The sequence below is a fragment of the Micromys minutus genome (assembly GCF_963924665.1).
Source record: "Micromys minutus genome assembly, chromosome: 1".
Lineage (NCBI taxonomy): Eukaryota > Metazoa > Chordata > Mammalia > Rodentia > Muridae > Micromys > Micromys minutus.
The window spans coordinates 79,002,212-79,026,415 of record NC_137969.1 but is presented as its reverse complement, the minus strand read 5'-3'; the positions used below and the strand labels follow the sequence as shown (position 1 = coordinate 79,026,415).

At 43.0% G+C, this 24,204-nt stretch overlaps 1 protein-coding gene across 6 annotated transcripts in view; it reads right to left on the bottom strand.

Annotated features, from left to right (window-relative positions):
* DNM3 (dynamin 3) overlaps positions 1 to 24,204 on the bottom strand; it is a gene marked incomplete at its 3' end in the record, with an annotated part of 461,945 nt that overhangs the window by 6,848 nt on the left and 430,893 nt on the right. For 4 of the 6 annotated variants that reach the window (XM_080942240.1, XM_080942237.1, XM_080942241.1 and 1 more), the window contains 3 exons: positions 18,098 to 18,324; positions 17,292 to 17,528; positions 2,238 to 2,307 (listed from right to left, as the gene is read on the bottom strand). In XM_080942240.1, the coding sequence (XP_080798366.1) occupies positions 2,238 to 2,307; positions 17,292 to 17,528; positions 18,098 to 18,324 (534 nt within the window). Of the gene's footprint in view, positions 1 to 2,237; positions 2,308 to 17,291; positions 17,529 to 18,097; positions 18,325 to 24,204 lie in introns of those variants that run through there. The other 2 variants (XM_080942239.1, XM_080942242.1) reach the window with 1 other exon arrangement.

The window sequence follows — 24,204 nt, the reverse complement described above, 5'->3', positions numbered from 1 at the left end:
CATCTGGGGAGAGGGTGTTGGAGTAGGGATTCTGACTGCCACCAGATATAACATGGTAGCAAAGAGAACTAAACTCTCCAGACAAAGGGAGACATTTGGGACAGGGAGTCTGTGGATCAAGAAGCAAAAGCTAAAGGTGGCAAGCGCCATTGTTTATGACCCTCTAGCATCAGTGGGAAGAAATTTGGAGAGACAAATTCCCAGCTTTCTTTGACATTGGTTTGTGCTGATCTGAGAACACACCAGTGGTTTTCTGAAATAGTTTCCTCCAACAGAAGGAAAAATTTGAAATGTAGCAGGATGCAAAACCACAGGAAGAACAAAGCCAAGCCCCGAAGTATCTGACCTGTTAGCTGCTGCCTGTTTTAGAGAGCTCATAGGAAGAAGCAAAGGGACTGCTGAAAGGAGGGTTTTGTGGGAGGACCTCAATGCCTATTATAAATGTTTGGTTAACATTTTTCCATTTAACTGGGATACTTTTTAAAGACAATGTGCATGTCTTACATGAGTTCCATTCACAAATATATTTTTTTCAACAGGGAAAATATTAGAGTGATATTCTATGTCACTTAAAGGTTGAAAAACACACCTTTGTATGGCTCATGTTCTTTAATTTTTGCCAATTATAAGTGGGATCTAACCCATTAGAATAAGTTCAATGTAGTGGGATTTCACTTGAAAAAAACCTTTTCAAATAATGGCTAAGTGCTTTTATATCATACTTTATAGCCACTTGCTATGGGTAGAAACTGCAAAGGAAATTAAAGTGAAGTTCACATACAAATCATGTTGACTGCCTCCAAAGCAGATACAGGGAGATGCTGCAGTTAGTAAAACCTGATTTACCTTTGTGGTTATGCAATGATGTCTCAGGATGCTACAATTCGGTGAAAGCCTGCTCTGCTGTCTGGGTGCAGCTAGCAGACAGAATTCCATCTGGCTTCTAGCTGTTTCCTACATGTTAACCATCTGGTCATAGGTAGTTCAAAACTTAGCCTCAAGGCTGAACTAATAAACCTCTAGACTAGGATGCTCTTGTGAGTTTAGAGATCCTAGAAATTGCAAACTTGTTCTGCAGCTCAGTATGACAAAGATGTTGTTTTTCAGGAGCGAGCTGGAGCAAGGCATCTGTAAACATGTGATCTGTGTGCTTAAACCATAGCATCTCGGATGAGTTGCTTTCCCGTACCAGCCACCATACTTCCCACACACTTGTGCCACAGTAAGCTGCAAGACTTAAGAGAGTCTGGAATGGGTAGAGACATTAAAGTAGTTTTTAAAGGATTCTTGTATAATCATTTATATGTAAACCATAGAAATCATGGGCTAACATACATTTAATTTTTTCCAGCCAAAATATTAATCATAATAACCAAATGGAGTTAGTTACCCATGCACCCAATCAACTGGAAAATTAAATACTTTCAATGTCAGCTTCCTTCATCATAGTCCACAAAGAGGTAAATAATAAGATAATAAATAAAAGTCCCCAGACATTTTTACAATGGTAATTTGTTTTTGCTTCTTCTTTGAACTCTGAAAGTAGCCAAATCTATCAACAGATTACCAAAATCCCCTAAGCTTTGCTTTGGTGTTGCGTGTGCTTATAGCACGAAGCAAAACACAAAGGCAGGAGGAGCAGTTCCCCAGAACAAACGCTGGAGACGTTCCCTTTGCACCCTGCCTCATGCTCCTGAAAAGCTTCCATCCTAAGCAGCCCTGATTTAAAAACCTTGCTTTTATTTTATTTTAGCAGTCTTATGAAATAAGGAGGGAAAGAAGCCTAAGTAATCAACTGCGGACTGAGTGGTGGCGTTAATATCAGAGAGCAGAGTTTCTGCCGCCCTGAACAGAATGTGGGAAGAGTTGGTGTGGTTCCAAGCTCACACACTTGCTAAGAAGCATTATAAGCTTCTCTGTAGACAGCCCAGAAAACTCTTCCAAAGCAATTTCTGATATATGCTGGATAGATAAATGGTACCAAAGTATAGGACTGCTATATAAAACTACCTTGGTCAATACAATATGTTAAGCCTCTCTACAGGTTAGCAGGTTTTCAGAGTCAAACCCCAAAGGTCTGACGTACCATGAGCAATGGAGATGAGAACACGTTAGTAAGACTGGCTACTTGCCTATGGAGGTCCATACATGCGACTACTCATGGTTGACTGCAAAGGTTACCGAATGCCGCTTTTGCATAAGTCATTAGTGATTAATTGCCATGCCGGACACTTCGTTTAGTCTAACAGGGAGGATTCTAGCGGACGGATTATAGTGGGGCGAGTTGGTGATGGGGGTGGCCTCCGGCTAGAAAAAGAGAAAGAGACAGGTAAAGGAACCGGTGTAGCAGCTGAATCGTTTCTGCAGGACACACACAATGCGCATGCACATGCAATCCAGGCCAGTGAGCGTGGTCACGCTCTGCAGTGATTCTGAGACTCTCCGCTTCCAGTCATCCCGGGAATCTGGTTTTCAGTGGGAATTGTGTATTTTTCATTATGCAAATCTTTATAAAAACCAAAGGGATTTCCCCCAGTGCTACTGCAAATACGGAACAGCTTCGAGGCCACTGTGAAGCATCCTGCACAGATCGGTGGCAGTTGAGTACAATGGTTCTAGAGTTAACTGTACTTAGGTAGACCTGCTCCAGGAACCAATAAAGTGTATTACGTTTCAACAGTGGTTTTCAATCTTTCCCTGCCTCTGCCCGGGTGTTACCAGCTGCCATTGCTTTTAGCAGAGGCTTTCCCCATCACTTTTCTTTTTGCTCCTACTGCAGACCATCAAGAACCAGAAGTCAAGGCTTTTGGAGTTCTTTTGCAGTGGTGATGAACAGGCTTGATCGATGTGAGTTACCTGGTAAGCTGCAGTGTCATTGTACCGAGAAGCACAACATTATCAGGTCATACTGTTCACTCCTTGGAATACATGTTATGGCACACGTATGTTAACGAGCCTTCTTTGTGTGTCCTTTATACACAGCTACCCTGGAAATGTTAGTTTTTATTAACTCTAATTTAACACATCACATAAACGGAAATATTTGTGACCAATATTTCAAGCTGAGGTTTTTTTTCTTTAAAAAGACCCTTTATAGAATTGTAGTCATCTTTCTGACCCGGAAGCACTAAGCTAGTCAGACTGGATACCCATTTCTGGGATGCCACAGCACCATTGGAAAAGTTGAACAGAGCAATGAAGGAGTGTCTCAAAATGTCCCCTGTTTCCTGGAGGTTAGAGCTGATATTGTCACTGTGAAGGCCTGGGTTTGTTTCTTGGTTAAGGAACCCAAACAAAGCTCACAAGGCCCATGATAAGATTCAAAGCCAAGAGCAAAATCGGAGCAGAAGAGCTGTTGCTGAGTTAACGGTAAGACTACCGACTACTTCAACATGACGTCACAGAGAGTCCTTTCTGCCTCCTCTACCGGAAAGGTGGCTAAGAAACAACAGTAGGTCCTGATTTAATGTCTTACACTAGCTTTACTATTTAGCAGTGACTGGATTTGGGTACTGTTCACCAAGCACTTTTATGTGGGATGCATGGTGCTCAGTGGCTTTAAGAAGCCTACAGCCTATGGCTGAGTGGCCGGAAGTGGTTTTCACTATGGCACTACATTTTAAATATGGAACAATGGGATGAAAGCCTAGATTTTATCACCTGGAAATACACTCCCAACGAGCTTAAAAAATGCGACGATATGGTTACAGTAGGGCAAAGGCGACTTCAAGTACCATATAATGATGCTTGCAAATGGTAGGGAAAGGCAGACCTATAGCGACCGGAAAGGAGTAGAAATGTAGGGGAAGTAAGTGGGTACCAGAGGGAATGTTTAGTGGTGGGAATGGAGGATGGAACACTTGGATGGAAGAGCAGATTCTCACTGATCTCTTCACCCTTGGAGGAGGGTGGCTGGTGAGTGGGGAATAGTCGTGGGCAGAGGCAGAGAAGAGGACTATGGAGACATTTTTTTTTTCTAGCTGTGAGGCCTGGTATACATTTTGTTTACCATACCTCAGAATTTAGCATGCTCTTGACTCACAGTAAGTTTGTTTGTTTGTCTTTCTCCCCTAAATGAATAAAGTAGTTAAACCTCTTCACTTTTGTTGAACTCATTAAGGGTGTCCCTAGGGTTGTACACAGAAAACACTGCTGTGTAACCCATGTGGTGAGTTAATGACAGAGGGAGAAAGGGAAGGATAAGACACTACTGTGTTCTCTCAGAATGACTAGGGCATCTTTGGGATACAGTCACTTTCAGATGAAAGGAATCCATTTATGTGCAGTATGGGCAATTAAAAAACCCCAAAGAGCCTTGACTGGCACTTTTGGAAAAGGTGAACATTATTTTATTTCTAAAACAATAAGAAAAGTAAACCATATTGTACAAACAGTGCTAAAAAAAAAAAAAAAAAAACCAAAAAAAAACTTGAGACAGATCCTAAGTTGTTGTGGGTATTTTTTTTTTTTTTTTTTTTTTTTAAATAACCCAAGCTAAGATGTTTGCCAACTTCAACACTAAGAAAGTATTTAAGGCTTTCTGCTCAGATTTACTTCATTGGTCCAGTCCCTAACCATTCCCATTGCCAAAGACAGTCACCTCACAAGACAGTTTGTTTGGGGGCAAACATTTGTTTTGTACCAAATTTTCCTCAGTTGCTTTGTTAAGCGATGGGCTTCATTGAGTAATCCATCACATTGAAATGAAGCATCTTGTATCGTTTAAACATTTATTGAAACACTGTGTTGTGTGTGGGCGGTTTATGGTTATGATAGAAGGGAAAGATGGAAGCCGTGAAGCCGTGGCTGCAGGGATAGCCCGCCTACAGGAGTTTGGACAATGACACTTTTTGTAAGAAGATCCCATGCTCCTGCTGGGTGGGTGGCATTTTTTTTGGGGCTTTACTGATAAGGTTGACAAGTGGCCATTTCTTTCCTCCTCTCACCCGATTGTCTTTTAAGAATAGAAGTTAATTCCATCTGTTTGTCTTTCTGTTATCTGGCCTTGAGTGTTCATGATGTGAGGCCAGTTGTAATGAATTTGGGGAGGCTCCACTAGGACAGACTGCATTGTTCATCAGCTTTGGGGTGGTGCATGTGTGTATGTGAGTGTGTTTGTCTGTATGTGAGTATGTGTGCATGTGTATGTGAATGGGTGTGTATGTCTGTGTGTGTGAGTTTGTGTACATGTGAATGGGTATGTATGTATGTGAGTGTGTGTGTATGTATGTGTGTGTATGTGTGCATATGTGTGTGTGTGTTTGTGTTTGTGTGTGTGGTCAGGCCAGAAGTTGGTGTTGGAGTCTTCTCAATCACTTTCATTTTATTTTTGAGACAAGAACTCCTTGAATTAGCTAGACTGGCTGGCCAGTAAGCCCCAGGGATCCTCCTGTCTCCTCTTTCCCAACACTGGTACAGGCACACAGCACCCACCATGCTTGGTTTTCCTTTTCTCTTTGTAAGCATGGGTGCTGGGTGCTGGGTATCCAGCACAGGTTCTCATACTTGCCCCCATTGAATACTCTTCTGAGTCTCTCCTGGAGAGAGTGCTCCTCTTTGTGGCACTTGATGGGGGGCAGGGTGAAGATGTGGAGATCAGAGCTGTGAGTGCACTGGTGTACCTGACTCTAACTAACACACACATGAGAGAGAGGGGGGGAGGGAGGAGGGTGTGATTCTAGAGCATCTGAATCTGAGGGTCTGGCATTCTAGGAACAGGAATGGGTGCTTATAAAGAAAGCAAGCCCGGGCAAGTGCTGCTGTGTAGAAAATCGAACATCACCCACCCTTTGTCACAAGTATCAAGTGACTTGTTTTGACCTGATAAGGTGAGGAAATGACTTAGAGAATGTTCAGTTGTATGAAACTGTCATTCTGTTTTCTACAATGGCCTCTGTACTGTATCACTAACAGCAGGTAAGGTGAGGAGAAGGGATGAAGGTAGAGAAGCAGACTTAAGAACAGAGCCTGGGAAGGGGGGGGGGAGCAGGGCCTAGTTTTCTAGAGATTCACAGCATATGGCCACTGAATTTAGTTAAGTGGCATGGAATTCTTCCAGTAAATTCCCTCCCTCCCTTCCATTCTCCTCTTTTCCCCCATTCCTTAGAATCCTTCCCCTAGAAACAGGTCTTCCTTTGGGACCTTGTAGAGCCCATTCCCATTGACAGTAGGGGACTAAAAACCTGTCCTCTGGGTCTTTTTCCTTTTGTCTTCCTGGCCCTTACCTCCCTCCCACCTCCGGCTCCAGGAGAGGGATCTGACTTTAACATCCAAAGGGAGGAAGTGAAGTTCTGAAAGAGGTACCCAGAAGCAGCTATTCCAAGTAGAGGTTTCCACTGCCAGAGTTTGCAGTCCCTTGTCTTCTGAAGTCATGGAAAAGAAAGGGCAGGGGCAGGGAAGGAAAAGACAGCAGTCCGTACCTCTGTGTGAGACAGTAGAACTCACTTTTGCTTTAGGAAAGATAAGAGAAACTCTCTTGCCTTTCAGGCATAGGTATAGGACAAGGAAAGGGGGCTTTCAGAGAGGGTAACTGTAACTGTTTCAGAGAGGGTGACTGAGCAGGCAAATTCTTTTTTGAAAACTTGCTTTACTGTTACAAAATAAATGCATAGAATCTGAAGATTTAGAAAGGACAAGACTTCAGCAACATTTCTCTCCTGCCAAATGACACCCGGTGAGTCAAAAGGCCAATTTTAAACGCACCACACAGTACTTTTTTGCTCCTTTAAGTGGCAAAAATGGAGACAAAGAATTGCTGTGTACTGTTGACTCATTCAACACTGTTCTCAAAACATCCAGCAGGGGGAGCTCTAATATGCCTTTGAATAGCTCAACGTTTGTAAAAACAAAACAAAAGAAGAAAGAATTAAAGCAAACAGAAAAACAGAGAGGCATTGTGCCTTTTGAGCTGCCATTCCAGTGAACGAATATGTGAGGAAGACCAATTAAATGCTCAGAGGCCAAGCGACAACACTTCGGGGAGGAGGGGGCACGTGCGGAGTGTCCCAGTGTCTCCCTTCCCCTAGCCTGCAGCTGTGAAGCAGTTAAACAGGGCCGGGCTCGTACAAAAGAGGGAGCAAAGCTGATTTCTGGGCAAGGCTAGAAGTTATTCTTCTCCTCTGAAAGGATCTTATTGTTTCTAGAGCAGCCTTGAACACTGGCTCAGAAACCACATTTTAAAACAGAATTTTCATTGTTGGTTGAAGGAGCTACCAAAATGCCAAATGGCTAAGTCCCTTACTCGGTGGCTTGTTGGGTGGTTTTTCTTTTCCTTCGAGTCAGGGAAAAATGCTGTGTTTGTAAAAATTGGTGCTAAAAGGGCAAGAAATCATAGGTCCCCTGGGCCATGTAAAGAGGGAATTAGAGCCTTCAAACACACACACACACACACACACACACACACAGAGGCGATGCAAAGCATTAACTCAAGAAAACAGTGAGGAGTTTACAGAGCATGAGCTACCCTCTATTTTGGGCAGTGTTTGGAGGTACAGTGGGTGAGTGGGATGTTCAACATGATCAGAACAACATCGTCCAAAGAAAAGCAGCCAATGGCCAACAACCCCTTCTGTTCGCTTGCTAGTATGAAGGCCAGGTTTTTGTTTGACACCTTGATGGCATGCCCACATCTGAAAGTTTTATACAAGCTCCTGCAGATACTTTAACTAGACCCGTTCAGACCAAGAGTCACTAAATGAAGCCAGTCTAGACAGAAGATGTATGGAAACCATATGTCTTTCAGGCATCCATCCTACAAAGACTGCCAGTGCCCTAGAGGAACCCTTCTTCACAGAATGTGCTGTTAGGGAAGAACAGCGCTGCAGAGCCACAGGGAGAAGCCACAGGGACAAGGGTGTGTAAGAGGTCGGCCGGACTCAGAGGAAACAGAGCCAAGGTGTTCATCAACGCAAGGCTCTTGCTTCCCTGCACATCTGTGTGCGGAAAGTTCTGGAAGGATGGGCCAAGGTAGATACCATTTATCTTTCTATTGTTCTCTCAGGCTTCCTCGGAGTGCTAGGCAGAGGGCTCTCAGCACCGCTCTGTTCTCACCCGCAGAGAGCTGTTTTGAGTAAAGCTGTACGTGGATGTGGCCAAAGAGCCAGAACATTCTCTTCTGACTATTACCTCATCCCGCTGGCCTGCCAAACGCAGCTAGAAGGCAGGTGTCCACCATAAGTAACTAGTGGAAGGCGGCTCTATAGAATGATGTGTGGGGCCAGAGAGAGAAAGGAAGTCAGGATAGGGATGAATAAAAGAGGGAGGGCTCCAAGGGGACTGCAGTAAAGAGGGATGGTCCTAAAACATTGTTTTTTTTTTTTTTTTTTCCAGTTTAATGTTGCCTTCAGAACAAGAGACAACAATTCTATCTCCCCTACTCTCGTGATTACACTTGAAGATAGGCTTTAATTTTAACCAGTGCTATAGATTTTGCAAAGGGAAAAAGTAAAGTATGCAGATTAACACGACCCCACCCCCCATAGCATATCAGATGAAAACCATGAAGGGCTGGGAGAGCCTAAAGAATGTGGACATGCCAAGGTTCCTTGTGGCTCGCTACAGTTTTACAGGGTTCCAGCTCTGCAGGGAAGGAGACTGGGGAACAGTACAGTAGGCTGGGGATTGGCAACTGGCACCAGCAGGAGTGCCTTCAGGTCCTGTCTCCTCACCTAGAGGACTATGAAGTGACTTTGTGTCCAGACAGACTCACAGAGAAAGGGAAAACAGCAAAAGCAGTGAGAACGAGATTTTAAGAAAAATCAAGAAGCATCATCAATATGCTTGTTCAAAGCCAACCGTGTTTTAAAGGTTAAAGGTTCTTACAATGGCTTTCAAATATTAAGAATTAAGATGTGGATAGAGTCATTTAGAGTACTGGAAATATTAAGGCAACTTAGTGAGATTGCAGGGCAGAAGGCTAACCACTGTACTTCCTCGGACAATTATATCAACGTCTATGCACTATGGATTCCTGAACTGAACTAAAGAGCATTTGTCTAGGCTAATTGAAGTCTCTTGGTGATGTTATGGGGATTTTTCTTCAGTGCTCCCATTTATTGGTTGTTCTAAAGCTTTAAGTTGGCTTTCATGCTAATGGTTTGCAGAGCGTGGGTATTATTTTGGTGTCAGGCCTAGATATGTGGAGGGAAAGCTCTGCCATGGTTTGTCTAGTTAACACATCCACTAATGTCTCCTTAATTTTTCATCCTAAAGCCAATAATTAAGATATTGTAGAACTTGTCTGACATGAAAGTTCATTATTTTAGTTATTAAAACAGTTTCTAACACAATAGAAAGTGTTTTTAAAAACCAGTGGGTGTTTGGCTTAGATGTTTCTACAGCCTTTCCTTGTGAATGCAGGGAGTAGGCATGTCTTGTGGCGTAGGACCTGGGGTGATGCTTAAAGGAAGGTTTACATGAAAGAAAAATTTTCATTCAGTGCTAAAAGTATCTTCAAGATCACACTATGAACCTAAGAGAATACTCATGGTCCAGAATTTGTCTTATGCAAGTATTCATCGTCAAGAAAGGAACCTGAAGAATTATAAACTGCCCTAAATGTTTTCCTCCCACTGGACAATATAGTATACACCTATAATCTGAACACTTAGGAGGTGGAGACAGGAAGATTTAGGAATTCAAGGAGGTGGCTATAAAGTAAGTTCAGGAATGCAGCAGACTATGTGAGACTTTGACTCAAAAAACCAAAAAAATGAAACAAAATAGCTGAATCATCAAGATGAGGGCCTGCAAGTCAGTGCCATGCCAAAGTGTGCAGATGAAGGGGACATCTCAAGGATGTTGCTTCAGAAAACCGAAAACCAAATTCCAATGTTTACAAGGCAGAGGCAGAGGGGATATTTGGTTGCAGACTAAAACGATTTTTTTCTGATTAGAAGGAAGGCCACCTGAAGCCTTCTGGAGCTGTGAACCTTTTTTTTGGAGGGAGAGCGGTGGAGATGAATCAGGACCTTACTGTGTACCTCATGATTGCCTGAACTCACTTTGTAGCCAAGGCTGGCCTTAAATTCATGATCCTTCTGCCTCGGCTTCCCAAGTGTATGGGGCCATGGGTACATATCATCATGTCCACGTTTGATTTAGCTTGTCTCGGTTTTCAAAGCTCCCCTGAAGCTTTGGGTGTGTTTGTGGTTGAGTATCCAGGTTGGTTCAGTCGTCAGTTTCTTCTCTCTTGGTTTCTGTATCAGCCTTCCCATCAAAGAATCCAGAAAGAATCCTGCTTATTGGTGACTCCCGGGTTGACCTGTGTATTTATGGGGTTCCCATAAGAGCAGGAAAGAGAGTAGTTGTCTCATTTTCTGGTGCTTAGATCATTCCCTGTGTGGGCAACTTCCTCTCTATGAGCAATTGAAATCAAGAGGCTGTACACCACCACTGATTTGGGGAATTTGGCTAATTGCCATTTTTATTACTGCTCCTCCCTTCCCTGCCTCCCCAGGCCTGTGGATGGAACGGGTTCATGTGATTCATGTGAACTGATTATTTTGACTGCAAAACAAAGCATGGCTATTTCTCAGTGCTTGTTGGGAATGCTTAAAAATAAGAGCTTCGAGCATACAGTGTTTGTGGTTTTGCCTATCATGTGGCTCAGACCCCAGAGGAGCAGCCAGATGCAAAGACTGAGTCGTGGCACGGAGAGAGTTCCTGAATACCTCACGGCTTTGAACATCGCCTGTGTTGGAGTTCTATTTGGGGCTAGATTGCCACGTTATCTAAACATGTAACTGCTCAAGTAATGTGGCATCTATAAACATGTAGTGTCTCTCAAACCTGGAGCCTTTCCAGAAAACCCTACTCTGGCACTGACATCTCTAGCTTGACCAGAAGTGTAATATCCTTTTGGCACCAGAATTGGTGAGCCAGATGGAATCCATTTGGCAGCTAAAGGGTGTAAATACATGTTTAGATTCCGAGGTTTCCCCAGACAATGCTTCCAATATGTTGGCATGGGTAAGTTAAGGAATTTCAATGCCGGGTACTTAAGAATTCTATGTGTAAGCAGAGATAAATGTATGACAAGCGGGCAGAGCCATCGAGCGCTTAGCTAACTCCTTAGCTCCCTCTTCTGTTGCTGCAGTTAGGCATTCACAGAGCAAGATGCTGCACTGACCATTTTATTTTCAACTTCCTGTCTGTCTTGCAAGGTTTTTCTAAGTCTCACTTTTAATCTCTCATAGTAGCTGGTGAATTGGAGGAGAGGAAAAGGGGTGGAGGTGGGGGAGCCTCTGGCAGCCTATTCTTAGAGTTTGTTGCTTGGATAAGAGTTAGCCTTGTAAGAGGTGCAATACATCGTGACTCTCTGAGGCCTTTGAAAAATATACCGTCAAACCAGGAATGCCCGAGAATGGAGGTTTCTTGAAAAATCGCTCTTTCCTTTCAGGGAAAGGAATGGAAGAGCTTCGTGATGAAGCTCAAGCCCTGGCTAGCTTATGTGAGTCCGTAAGTCTGGATGTCTATTTACACACGGTCGAGTATTTCCCCCTTTCTCTGAGCTGACACCGCCTTGTGAATAGGAGCATTCGGTAGATTACAGCTGCTGACTGGCCACAGGAAAAATAATCGGCATCAGCTATACGTTTTCCCTGGCCGGTGCCTCTTTTGCTAGACTCCTGTCTTGGCTGTCTTCCTCTATCAATCAGGGGAACTCCAGGGCAGAACGGGGCACCCTGAAATGCAAAAGGGCTTGTCCTGCAGTGATGGAGCCTAGCGACTAAAGAGCTCCAAAGGGACCAGTGTCAGAGTCATTCCTTCTTGACACGAGGAAGGGGTTGTGTTGGCTTAACTGGCGAAGGCCTGTCACCCGCTGCTTGGCTGACTGCAGTGAACGGTAGGAGGAGCTGTCTCCTATCTACATTTATGTTAGCTGCATTTTGTATGACGCGAGACTTCCCTAATTTCCCCTTTTTGCTTTTACTTTCCTGCAACATAGGATATGTGGGAAAGATTCAGACACAATGGAAAGGGAAGTCTACCTACACGCTGCCACAAAGTTCACGGATTCTGACCTTAGAGATGCTGGTGCTGTTTGTGGGCCTCACCCAAACAGACTGTGGTTGATAGAAAATGTCTGTGTAAGATCGACTCTACTTTGCTTAGACCCAAGGAGGAAACCACCAAAATATCTGACTTTCACTTAAACCATATTGAAAACAGGACCCAAGGAGGGGAAGAAAACCTTTGACCTTAACCACTGTTTTCTTTCAGTGAAATAGTACATTGTCATGGGAACTGAAACTGTGTACGGGAATAAGACCTGCCATGTAAATAGAGCGGGCCTTTGGGGGTCTATTTAATAGAGCGCCTTAAATTAAAGTGGACGCTTTCTTTACAGAACAGTGGCTGAAATTTTTGTTTCATTAAAGTACCGCGAGCGCCTCATGACAGCTCATGCTGAACCTGCAGCAAATTATTAATTATGTTTGGAGGTTTCAGTACCAATTTATTTTTAATAACATGGTTGTCCCAAGAGATTCCTTGAATATAAGAATTTGTAAGAGCATCTTAAAGTTGTTCTGTTTTTAGCAGTTATATTTTTGAGCTATAATACAGTTTTTTTTTTAAATCTAGTTGCTAAAAAATAAAAAAAAACCAGTTCCCTGACAATCCAGACTGTCTGAGTATGATTTTTATTTTTTCTTTAAGGAAGGCTGGCTAGTCAGGAGAACAGAGAGCTTGAAGTGGCTGACATCACAAATCATAAGGTGATTTCACCCTTTGTCCAAAGACACTTGGCTGCTAAAAACAGTTTTAGAGGGCTGTCGAGGAGAGAAGAGGGTAAGTCAGGATGTTTCCAAGTGTGACCGCAGGGGAGTGTCACCCAGGCTAGCCACACGGGTTGCTTAATTTCCATGTATTCTGAGCCCCACGACTTCAAGGCTCGACAGCTTCTTCCTTCATGGCACCAAACCTTGATGTGAGGGACGCAAAGATATAAGAATGACGGGTTTGTGGTTTGTCCTGGCTTGAAATGTAGGAAACTGAGTAACAAAGACAAACAAAAGCCTCAAATAAAACAAGGAGACTTTGTACCCCAAATAGAAAGGATGCTGTACTAACTGTAACTTATAACAAATAAAATGTATGAAAGAGTTGGGGTTACAATTAGGCAATGCGAAGCCATTGAGATCAGAGACCAAATATTTAAAACTAAGTTATGATGAAAACCCATTGGCCTTAACTTTTGTAATGTGGGGGCATCAATTGTTTTAGAAGGAGGCATGTACATCTTTCTGTGTAGCTGTGTGCGCTGGAAAGCCAAAGAACCCACGGAAGAAACCATTGAGGGGCTCTGGGAAAGGTCTTGATTCTGCTTTGGGGCTATGTGCACAACGTGGGGGCTTTGTCTTCCTTATAGGACTCACGAGAACATCACTTAATGGACCAGTTCTTGACTTTAGTTGTCAGTAAGCTAAACTAAAAGCCAAATGGAGTTAACCAGGGTTGGCCATTTTAAAAGAAACCATCAGGGATGGTGGATAAGGTTGGAGAAAGTTCTCTAGCTCAACTTTTAAAAATGGAATATTGAGTGATGAGGTAGATGAAGTCTGCTCTCTTTTGGCTAGAGACCCTTCCTCCCACTCTTATCCCTTTGACCATTGCAAAAGAGTTTTGTCCTAGGGAAGGGCAGGGTGGTGGTAGGTAAGGACATATGAGCAAAACAATGCCAGAGTTAGCTAGTGCCAGGAAAAACACACTCGGATTCAGCTAATTTGTTCTGTTAATGTCAAAGGCTACACTTGCCAATTATCTAATTTCAAGAAGTGGTAACTGAAAATAGCTCCACTAACTCTGAAGTTGGTGTTTGAGGATTGGGAGCAGCAATTAAGAGAACCAGGCTCTGTCTGCTTGAGGCCATCCTTCTAAACAGAGCCAAGGCCGGGGTGGACTTTAAATCAAGGAAGCTGAGTGGAGGCAGGAGACCTGGGACAGTCCGGATAGACAAGCCACGGGGAAACACGTCCCAAAGATCACAGATTTGTGTACACCCAGTTTTCTAACAACAGGAGTATCCATGCTAGCGGGTATCTCTGGGATGCTCCCAAGTTTGGGTGGAAGTAATTAAAACCGATGTGCAGTTTGCAGTGTTTTCAGCTCTGGTACCAAAAAGCTGAGTCAAAATTGAGTCCAACACCTAGCCCCGCTTCTCCCTGTATATTTGAATCGGAAAGGTAAGGTAAGGTAAAAAGATGGAATATTCAAGGTTCTTGGGCCATGCGCCAAGGGCTCTGCAGACCTTGGAATAGGGTAAAAAGAAAAGCCAGGACCACTGGTTGCTAACTCGCTCAGAGTATCTGGAAGAAGACTGGCCAGGCACACACTAGAGTGGCTTAAAAAGTCTTTGCCTCTAGAAGTTCTGCTCTTGCCTTTGTGATAAGAGGGGCCATCAGGGAACCAGAGGGATTGGTTCCCTTGATTCAGGTTGAAAAGAGAGGAAGGTCCCTTAACAAAGCAAAGAGCTTTGGGGGAGAAACGGATTGGAGTTTTTGCCTTCAAAAGCCAAATACCGTTTTCTGGGAGATGATGGATAGGGCATCTTGATTATTTCGTTTTTAATAGAGAAAATGGAAGCAAACCACGGAAGGGAAAGGATATATAAACCAGCAGAGCGAGGTGTTTCAATAAGAGTTTTCTTCATTCTCTCCTTTTCCTTCTTTCTTTTCTTCTTTCTTTCCTTCTTTCTTTCTTTCTTTCTTTCTTTCTTTCTTTCTTTCTTTCTTTCTTTCTTTCTTTCTTTCTTTCTTTTCTTTATGAAATCTTAAACCCCATTTCTGGCTTGCATTTGGTAGGATTCCTGCTCTGGCTTTTATTAAAAACAGACGCTGTGAGTTCAGAATCTTCCATCTAAAGCAAGTCTTTAATAGACGTCAGGCCTCCAGCTCTGCTCAGGTGACCCCCACCACAGGGATTCCCTCCCAGCCTCCTCTGCTGGCCCTCAATCTTGAAGGCTCAGCACAAAACAACCAGCTTTCTCTCTTTCAATTCTGACTCTTCGTTTCTGTTTTAAATTCAGGGTGGTACATAAAGCCAGATCAAGTTAAGTCTGGTTTTAACTGGAGAGCATTCTAGAAATTTTGAATAGCCCAACTGTTGTCCTACAAATTCCCAGACCTGGGCTCCTCAAACCTGGTGGCTTCCCTTCCTGCTTAGCTGTCCTGGCCCTGGCAATTCACATGGGTTACTTACTGACCCCCACCCTTCTGCCTGCGTGCAAGCTCAAAAATACCAAAGCTAACTCCACCCTGCTTAGCAAATCAGTTTAGCATCTGAAAGCTGATTTTTCTGAGGAGTGCTGGCAAGCTAGCTTATTGGAGACCAAGAGGAAAAGCAGTGAAGCGAGCAGGCAAGACTTGCACCCTCATTCCTGAGCACAGCACAGCCACAGGTCCCCCTGGCTCCTTCTCAGAGCAAAACAGACAAAACAACACAGTCCAAGGTTCCCCCTGGGACTTTGCCTTCCCACTCCCCCCCTTTCCCCCAGCCTCCATACCACCCTGGCACAGAGGCAGACACTTCCCCAGTCCTTTTGAGGTTTTCTAAAACAATAAACTTGATCTTGCCTGTAGCAACATTCAATGTTGAAATGTACGGGTTCTTTTTTTTTTTTTTTTTTGATGTAGAAAGGAAATTCTTATGAAAGCTGCAGAGCGGTGGTTGCCCAGTAGAGTATGGCTTTACGTTCCTAAGGGACAGCCGCCATGTCTGTGCTTTCAATGATCACAACGTGAGGGAGGACATAAATGACAGCTAGTGACTGGAGGCCAGGGATGCTGTTAATCATCCGCAAGTGCAGAGGAGAGTCAGCCATAGCAGGAATGTCAGACATTGGGGTCCCTACTGCCTGCCCCTACTGTGGGGGCCGAAGCTGGGCTCCAGAGTCGGGTGTTGGGGATTAGAGCCTAGTGAGCTGGCACTGGACAGGCCGTTAGCCTCACTGTGTATCCGTAAGACGTAAATAGTAGCCTATTTTATTGGACTCGTGAACCTTAAAAATGTGTGCGTGAGGCTTTTAGCATAACAGTTAAGATTGAAAGCAGCATAACCGTTACTGGGAATTGAGCTGGGTTTTGACTAAATTGAATTTAGAAGGAGAGAAAAACATTGGACCGAGTATTTACATGTTCTTTGAGTAAGACTAAAATGGTGGTAAAAGTTCTGTCTCACCTCAAGTTCTGGACGACAATGCTGCAAGTGATGTCCTTTGTCTCCTAGATGAGGAGCTTATATCTTTGGGTGGATGAGTCAGCCTGCTCTTATGGCTCTGAAGTCAAGTTATTGCGGATGCTTTCTCTACCAGCCTGGACCTCTCTTTCCTCTCCATTAGCTCCACAGTCCTACAGGTACTGTGATCGATGTCGTGAGGTCTGCTCAATGGATATTCCAATTCTCTGAATTAAAGGTTATCCTCATGTATGGGATAATTTTTTTATGTCTTTAAATTTTCTGATTTTGTGTGTGTGTGCACGCGTGTGTGTGCGTGTGCATACATGCGCACGTGTGTAAAACTCCACAGTATCTTGTATCCTTTAATAAGATAAAAAAAAACAACTGTAGGTTGACTGCATGAATGTGGAGAAGCATATAACTTTACCTTAGTATGTTTCAAGTTCCACTGCTGATAAGTTTATATTGTGTGACAATTAGACCAGAAAATCTATTTATCATTGTGAAAGTGAGTCAGCGGAGCAGCAGCCTACCTGATACATAATCCTTACGTCTGCCTCACCATCTCTGTAGAGTTCAAAGCAGCTGCAGAGTAGTTGGCTAGATGTTATTTCATTTACACGAAAGCTAGTGGTACTGGGGCCACAGGGCAGAGAGCAGACAAAGTTCCTGGATGGTCTCTACATTCTTTGGGTATTGGAGAAGCCAATACTCCTACATCCCCCACGGTCTACACACAGCCTGCCATGACCCAGCGACAGCTTTCTTTATCTACCTATTGCTAGAGTCTCACCCAGGGCTTTGAAAGTGCCATTCACTCAGTCCCATTGGCTTTGGAGCTCACAACCGAGACATGAAAATCTGTGCCAGTTGGTAAAGGAGAGGATCCTGTGGTTGATCACACAGGGTGTCTTAATGAGCCTAGGCCCCGCAATTTGTCCTGTGCCAGCTCTTTGCACTGCCAGTGTGGAAACTGCAAACATGTATGGGAAGATGTTTGCAATTTTTTACTTTGGTGTTTTGTCTTTTTCCAAATAAATGTTGTCTGTTATGCTCTGAGAAGAGAACCAAGGAGGATCTTGGGAGAAACTTCTGCAGCACGGCATGCTTACCTTGGAACACTTGGGGGTGCCCTTGTGGGCCTGGACGGAACTTGTGGAGGGGTTCCAAAGGAGTCACTGCTGTTGGGAAAAGGAGGTAATGGGCCAGGACGGAATGGGACTGGGGGAGCCCCGGAGTGGGGGCCTGGAGAGGGAATGGCAGGAGCCGGTCCACGGCCCGCTGTGGGCCTCGTAGGGGGAGCGCTTAGAGTCAGCCTTCTTTGGGTGGTGGGGCTTGGAGGAGGTGACCTGAGAAAAAAGACAAGTTTTAATTATTCCACTTTTCCTTCTTATTTAAATTAATTCTAAAAAATGTTTCATAACTTCCTGTTTGATTTTTAAAATTGATTACTTTTTTGGTTATATAACTTAGATACATATTATAAGATGTCCGGAGGCGTGAAAAGGTAAATGCTGATATTTCAGTTTCCTTCCCTCATTCCACCTTCTAGAAACAATAACAATTGGTGGTATTTCTTCTTAAACATAAGGTATGTGACTATTTTCTCATGCTTGCACGCACGCATGTATGTATGTATGTATGTATGTATGTATGTATGTATGTATGTATGTATTATGCATGCATGATAACAGACACTCTTCCTTTTTGTACGATTATCTTTTCATTTGGGATACTTGGCACTATTTTACCCTTTTAACAACTATCAAGTTTCATCCTAAGGATGCATGTAGCTTGATCATGAGAAGAGTTGGTGCACATTGACCCCCCTTTCCCTTTGGGTCCAAGTTGTCTTGAGAAAGCATCCTTAGAAACTGAGAGTAGACAAGCTCAGGGTCTGCTGGGCTTCCTCCCTAACCTTCTGGAATGCTGGAGCCAGGAGTCATCTACTGGAGGTGGGGCTGGGGTGAAAACAGTGGCCGTGTTGATGTCACCAATGATAGCAAGGGCTTCTTTCAGGGCTTGGTACATGCGGAGCATCTCATCCCGGCGCTGAGCCTGCTCCACAGACTCTTCCATCAGAGTGTTCTGGTCCTCAGAGGAGTAAAGCTGTGCGAGGAGCTCGGAGTTGATGAAGTCTTTAACCTGTAAGAAAAACCAGATGAGCAGGCAAAACACAGACTCCACGAAAATCTCTCATAAGTGTCCTCCCCAAGAAAAGGGAAGTACCATAGACTTTTTTTTTTTTTTTCTTTTTTTTTTTTGCCACCTTTCTGGTTCAGAGAGCAGCTTTCTCTCTGCCTTCTGTCTTTCAAAGAAATGATGGTAAAGATATTCAAAGAGTGTTCAGACTTTGATACCCTCAGCATATGGCTCAGCAGCTCTGGGAATGCCTCATGAAGTTCTTGGAGGCCACTCGGTTTCTATAACAGGAAGGCCCCGGGGGATAACTTTCAGCAGTATGTTGAATACCGTGATGATGCAAAGGAAGCTGTGTAGTTCAAGTTTTCTGCTTCTCAACATCCCTAGTCCTTTAGCTAGATAGTTACCAAGATACTCAAACATTACCCATTCAAAGTTTTAAAGGCATGGTAAAGGCAGAATTAGTAAGCATATGTGGATATAAGATATTGATCACAACAAGATATGTGTAAAACTATGCAAGTTGATTTCAAGCCATGTAAAAGAGTTTGAGTCTTAGTTGAGCAGGACGGGAATAAAGGATGCACAACAGAGAATGGGCAAGGACCAGTCTCATGCTTCATCAGATCTAAACATTAGTGAGCCACTGTATATAACTACAGAGAAAATATTAGTTAATCTATGACAAAAAATCTAGATATCATTAAGCACAAGTACATGTTCATATTAAATGTGAGAAACCGAATGTACAAATCATTGAAATATATATCTCAATTTTCTTCAAAAGTTATCTGATTGAATTCACCACATGGTGGTGAGATAAAAACCTCACAATGCAGAAACAAATTTAGAGATCACACAGCTGTGATGTCAACCTAAAATCTTCTAACCAGTGCTAATTCAATTTTCTGAAAGCATGTCATGCCATGCAAATGGCTAGAAGACACAATTTGCATTCCTTCATTTTTTTTCTTTGCTTTGTCCTCTCATCATGATGCTGGTACCCCAGGGCCTTTTGTATAAGTGCACATATCATCACCGAGCTATACCACGGCTTAGCAGTGATAGTTTAGAGCAGCTAGCAAGTGTGATAATTAGCTTAAACCACGGAAAATAAGCCTACTGGAAGTTTTTAGTTCCTCTGTAATTTGAGAAAGCTTTCTGGATTACTTAGATCTAGATAAAAATGCCAGTGCAAGAGTATTATTTGTTTAAACTTCAGGATGACAGGATACCTGCCGGCTAAACTTCTTAAATTATAGTTCAGATTTTTAATCAAATGAGAAGATTCTAAAACACAGTTTCATTAGAAAAAAAGATTTATTTTATTTTATTTTATTTTGAGTACACTGTAGCTGTCTTCAGACACATCAGAAGAGGGCATCAGATCCCATTACAGAGAGTTGTGAGCCACCAGGTAGTTTCTAGGAATTGAACTAAGGACCTCTGGAAGAGAAGTCAGTGCTCTTAACCACTGAGCCATCTCTTCAGCCCCCAAAGTTTTATTTTTTAATGGAATTAAAAAAAATAAATGAGAACACTGGAAGAGGTCAAAAGGGCAGGGCTACAGAGAGGTTAGTGCCTGTAGGTGGAGTCAATTGGTCTCAGGGCCAAGGGAACAGGATGGCTTCTATATTCTTGTAGTGTAGCCCCTGGGTGTGTAGTTCATACATACCACATGAAGGAAAGCACCCAGTTTATCTGTACAATCCTCAAACGTTAGCATGGGACTCTGTGAATACAGCTTCCAGTCCTGGTTCAAGGTTAGACTCACAGTGGGCTGGGTTACATACAGCTCTGTGGTTCTGTTCCAGCCTGCCCTTTATAATTTCCAGGGCAGTTTGGGAATTTGTAGAAACAGACCAAGCCAGAATATGTGTTGACAAGCCTTTGAGATAGTAGATAAAGAGTTGCTTCCAAGCCTCAGAAGCTGAGTTTGGTCTCTGAGTTTCACATAAGGGATATAGAGCAAGGACTATGATTCCTGCACATTGTTCTCTGGTGAGATCTCTGTAGCACTGTGGGTAAACCACAGCCCAAACTGGCAAGACAGATAACTGGTTGACCTTACTATTTGCCCAGAGTGAGCAGTGACCAAAGTCCAGTCTAGAGAACTGTTAGATCTTATTTCTTGATGGGAGGAAAGGAGAGACAGGAGAGAGGACCGGTTTCATTTTTTTGTAGAGGTTTCAAATATGTAAAAAAAGTTCTGTTTGTAAAAACATCAGTTGAATCAGTCTTATTGTGGTGAAATCAACAGTTTTTGTTGATTTTTTTTTACACACATTTTTGTAAGCCAAGAGTGATTTCAACATGGGAGAGATGTCATCCACACTATATTCAAGGGATTGTCTGGTGAGTGTGGAAAGTAAATTTTGTCTAATATCTAGGGCAAAATATGAGATCGCTAATGAGAAGTGTTTAAACTTTATCCACTTGGCAATATGATACCCGGAAAGGCTTTTAACAAGTGAATGAAACAGGTCATTAGAAAAATCAATCTGGTTTTAACTGGCACAAAAATCAATGGTAGTAGTGGTTAGACGTGGACCCCATAGGAGGCTATTGTTTACTATTATTCATGGAATGATGGGCATTTCTCGGTGCCACAGGAGAATGGAAAAGATGGGTCCATATAAATAAAACACTACAAAGGAAAAGTCATCTTGTGGTGCCTGCAGAGAAGGATGAGAAAGAAAAGACCAGTCTAAGGAAGGTGTCTCTGGTGTTGCTCTCTGGCTGAGTTGGAGAATTGAAAATCAAATGGCAAAAGAGAAAGTCAGATTTTTCAGGGAAGGTAGGAAATATGGCCTTAGGAATAGTTTATGGTCTTTGAAGGAGCTATTCACTTCTAAACACACACACAGGTACCCATGGGGGCTGAGACATCTGCACAGACCTTCCATTGTTGGGCGCATGTGTTTATCTGTGTGTGCACTATGAGGTGCATCTTAAAACTCAAAACCAGATGGTTTCTCTGACATCAATCATCAGTTGGGTTGAGCTCTTTTGAAACTTTACATCTTGCTAGAGTATCGCTCAGGAGCTATTAAATATGATTTAAAAAGAAAGATCCAAGAATACTTCTAAAGCAGGTCTGAATTGAGAATTAATCAACTCCGGGATGAACTAATGGCTCTGGTATTACACACTGAAACTTGCCTGCTCTCCACTATACCTCCATTTGGCATGTTCTGAAAGAATGCGAGGGTCGATAGGAGGAGGAAAAACATGTTGTGTTATTTTTCCTGTAAGGGGACTAAATTGGCAACAGGTAGGCAGGGGATTACAGAGACCTACTGTAAAAGTGTAGTTGTCAAGATACACACTTAAATACGCTTCATGGGTTAATACTTTATTTTAAATGTTAGGAAAAGTTTAGGCTGTTCTCTGGCTAGCCTGGTCTAGTCTTCTAGAGATACAACTGGAGTTTGCAACAACAACAGCAGTTGACAGGGCTGGGGACATTTGGGGGAGTTTCCAGACACTTTAGGGGCTTTCTGAACCATTTGGGTGTTGGTGGCACAAATATTTAAACCGAGGGTCCTGCAACACATACATACCACACTGGATCTCCTCTTAGGTGAGCCGAACAGACCAATTATGCTTGGACGGGAGATTTGGAGCAACATTTATGCTTTTAATTATAACACCTTATAACCTATACATCTTTGTGTGGCTCACAAAAATTCTCACATGCAAAAATCCCATTCCAGCTCAAACTCTGCAGGCTAAATAAACAGGCATTACTACAGCATGTCCCTCTGCTCAGTGTAAAGGAATGTGAGGTCATTAAAAATGTTCCACATGTTTTCCTCCTCCTAACTTTTAACCCTTCGCTAGTCCCCTGAAAGATGTTTGCCTCTGAAAACCTTTGGTATGACTGAGCCGTTTCAACACCTTCACCAAGAGACGGTTTGGTTGCCTGTAAGACTGGTTCCCTGAAGTCTCTGTCTGAACTGTGGTCACTGTGTAGAATGGTGGTGTGGCTCATTCACGTGTACAGCATTTTCACTGAATAATTTCATTTCGTTCATCTGGAGATGTGACAGATTGGCCACCACCTTCCCCCTCCTGGTCTTCCCTGGCCCATTTAGCTTTGGTGTTTGCCTTCTGCATAATACAACCTCTAAGGACTCACGACGATGGGCAAAGGAGGTCAGGGAAATAAGTACGTTTGCTGTAACATCCAAAGCTCAGTGATGAGCAAAATATAAGAAAGAGCGGGAGTTTTTCTCGGCTGGATGGGGGAGCCTTCGGTGAAGTTTTTTTTTTTTTGGGGGGGGGGGCAGGGGGTGAGGCAGATGCTGTGTTTGGCCTATACAAACAGATCTCAGTTTTAAGATTAGAATAATGGTCCGGCAATAAGAGCATATTTCCCACTGAGATGTTGAAAATAGAAAATTTACTTCGTCCTCTTTAAGGCTACAAGATGTGTTTGAGTCTATGGCACATGCCACTGAATAGAGGGCCCACGGCGGATGTGGCAGCACCACAGTAAGTGTGGGATGTCCCTGGATCTCATGGTTTTTGTTTGTTTGTTTGCTTTGCTTTTCATTCTTTTAGAATTTGTAGGAATTTTTGCATTTTATTTTGTATTTGTATTCATTTAGTGGGTTTGTTTGGAAGCTATTACTCCTGTTCAAATGAACTCTAGTTAAATCTTTGAGTCCTTTGAACTCTGGGTAAATAACCCTGTGGTTATCCTATGTAGGGAGAAGAAGCCCTCTGGGTTGTAAGGGCTGACGTAGAGTTACTCTCACTCCTAACCCCATGCCCTTATCTGCTGCCGGATTTGAGATAACATCGGACTGAGAATGAGCCTTTCGGTACTTTTGACTCTGACACTCAGAGCAGTGTCTTCATAGGCAGGTCACTTTCTAGTGTTCCATGTATAAGGTGTGGAAGAGAAAAAAACGACGTCCAGGGGGTGCGAACCAAAAACCTATCTACCATACATGGTGTTTTAGAATAAAGCTGAATTTTTTTGTCCTGTGGTGGATGAACCATGGGGCGTTATGTGTGCTAGTCTTAAAGTCTCACACAGGGCTTTGCTGCTTTGACTTGAACCTGTGGCTGCCTGTCATAAACTTGCAGTTCCTTTGTGCTGCTGTTACTTTGAATGTTTAAGTAACGAAACAGCTGCTGTGTTTCAATAGACAAAGGCTTACAGTATGTCTGAGGCCAGGCATTTATGGCCTGGCTTTAAACTTCTTAAACAATTCCATATGGCGAGCTGAGTGGCAGAACACTTAATGTAAACTTTCAAAGGAAACTGCCCACCGATTCCCGAACTTTATGAAAAGCTGGCTAAAACATATTCCTTTTCGGAAGGCTGGACGGCCATTCCTGCTTCAAGGGTGAAAGGCCACGGGCTAAGAAGACAGAGAGCCCAGCTTTGGCATTTACTCATTCCGACTGAATACCAGCTTTCAGAATAGGTGGAATTCAAACTTCTTTTCTTAGTTGTGATTCTGTTACACATTCTCTCATTTCATCAATTCAAATCAAATTTAAAAACAACCCAGCTTCCTTGTATGGTATAGGCTCATTGATTTATTAGGTCTGCCTCTTTGTAGTTAACAGGATACATTTGAAGTGAGCAGAAAGGCTCAGGCATTTCGATGCCATGAAAATCTGAGTACCCTGTTTTAGAGATTTCATTCTCTATTTGAAAAAAAAATGTAATATACACACAAAATGTTTTTATATATAGGAAAATAGAAGCAAAATAATAGTACTCTAAGAAAGTTATGACCATAGGTGTCTGAACTCATTTCTGGTGACTGCAAAAGCTACATTTCTAGCACAGACCACCATCACTTCATGGGAACGCACATGGTTGGCTTTCTCCACTTTCCTATCAGTCTCTGCTTAAGTATC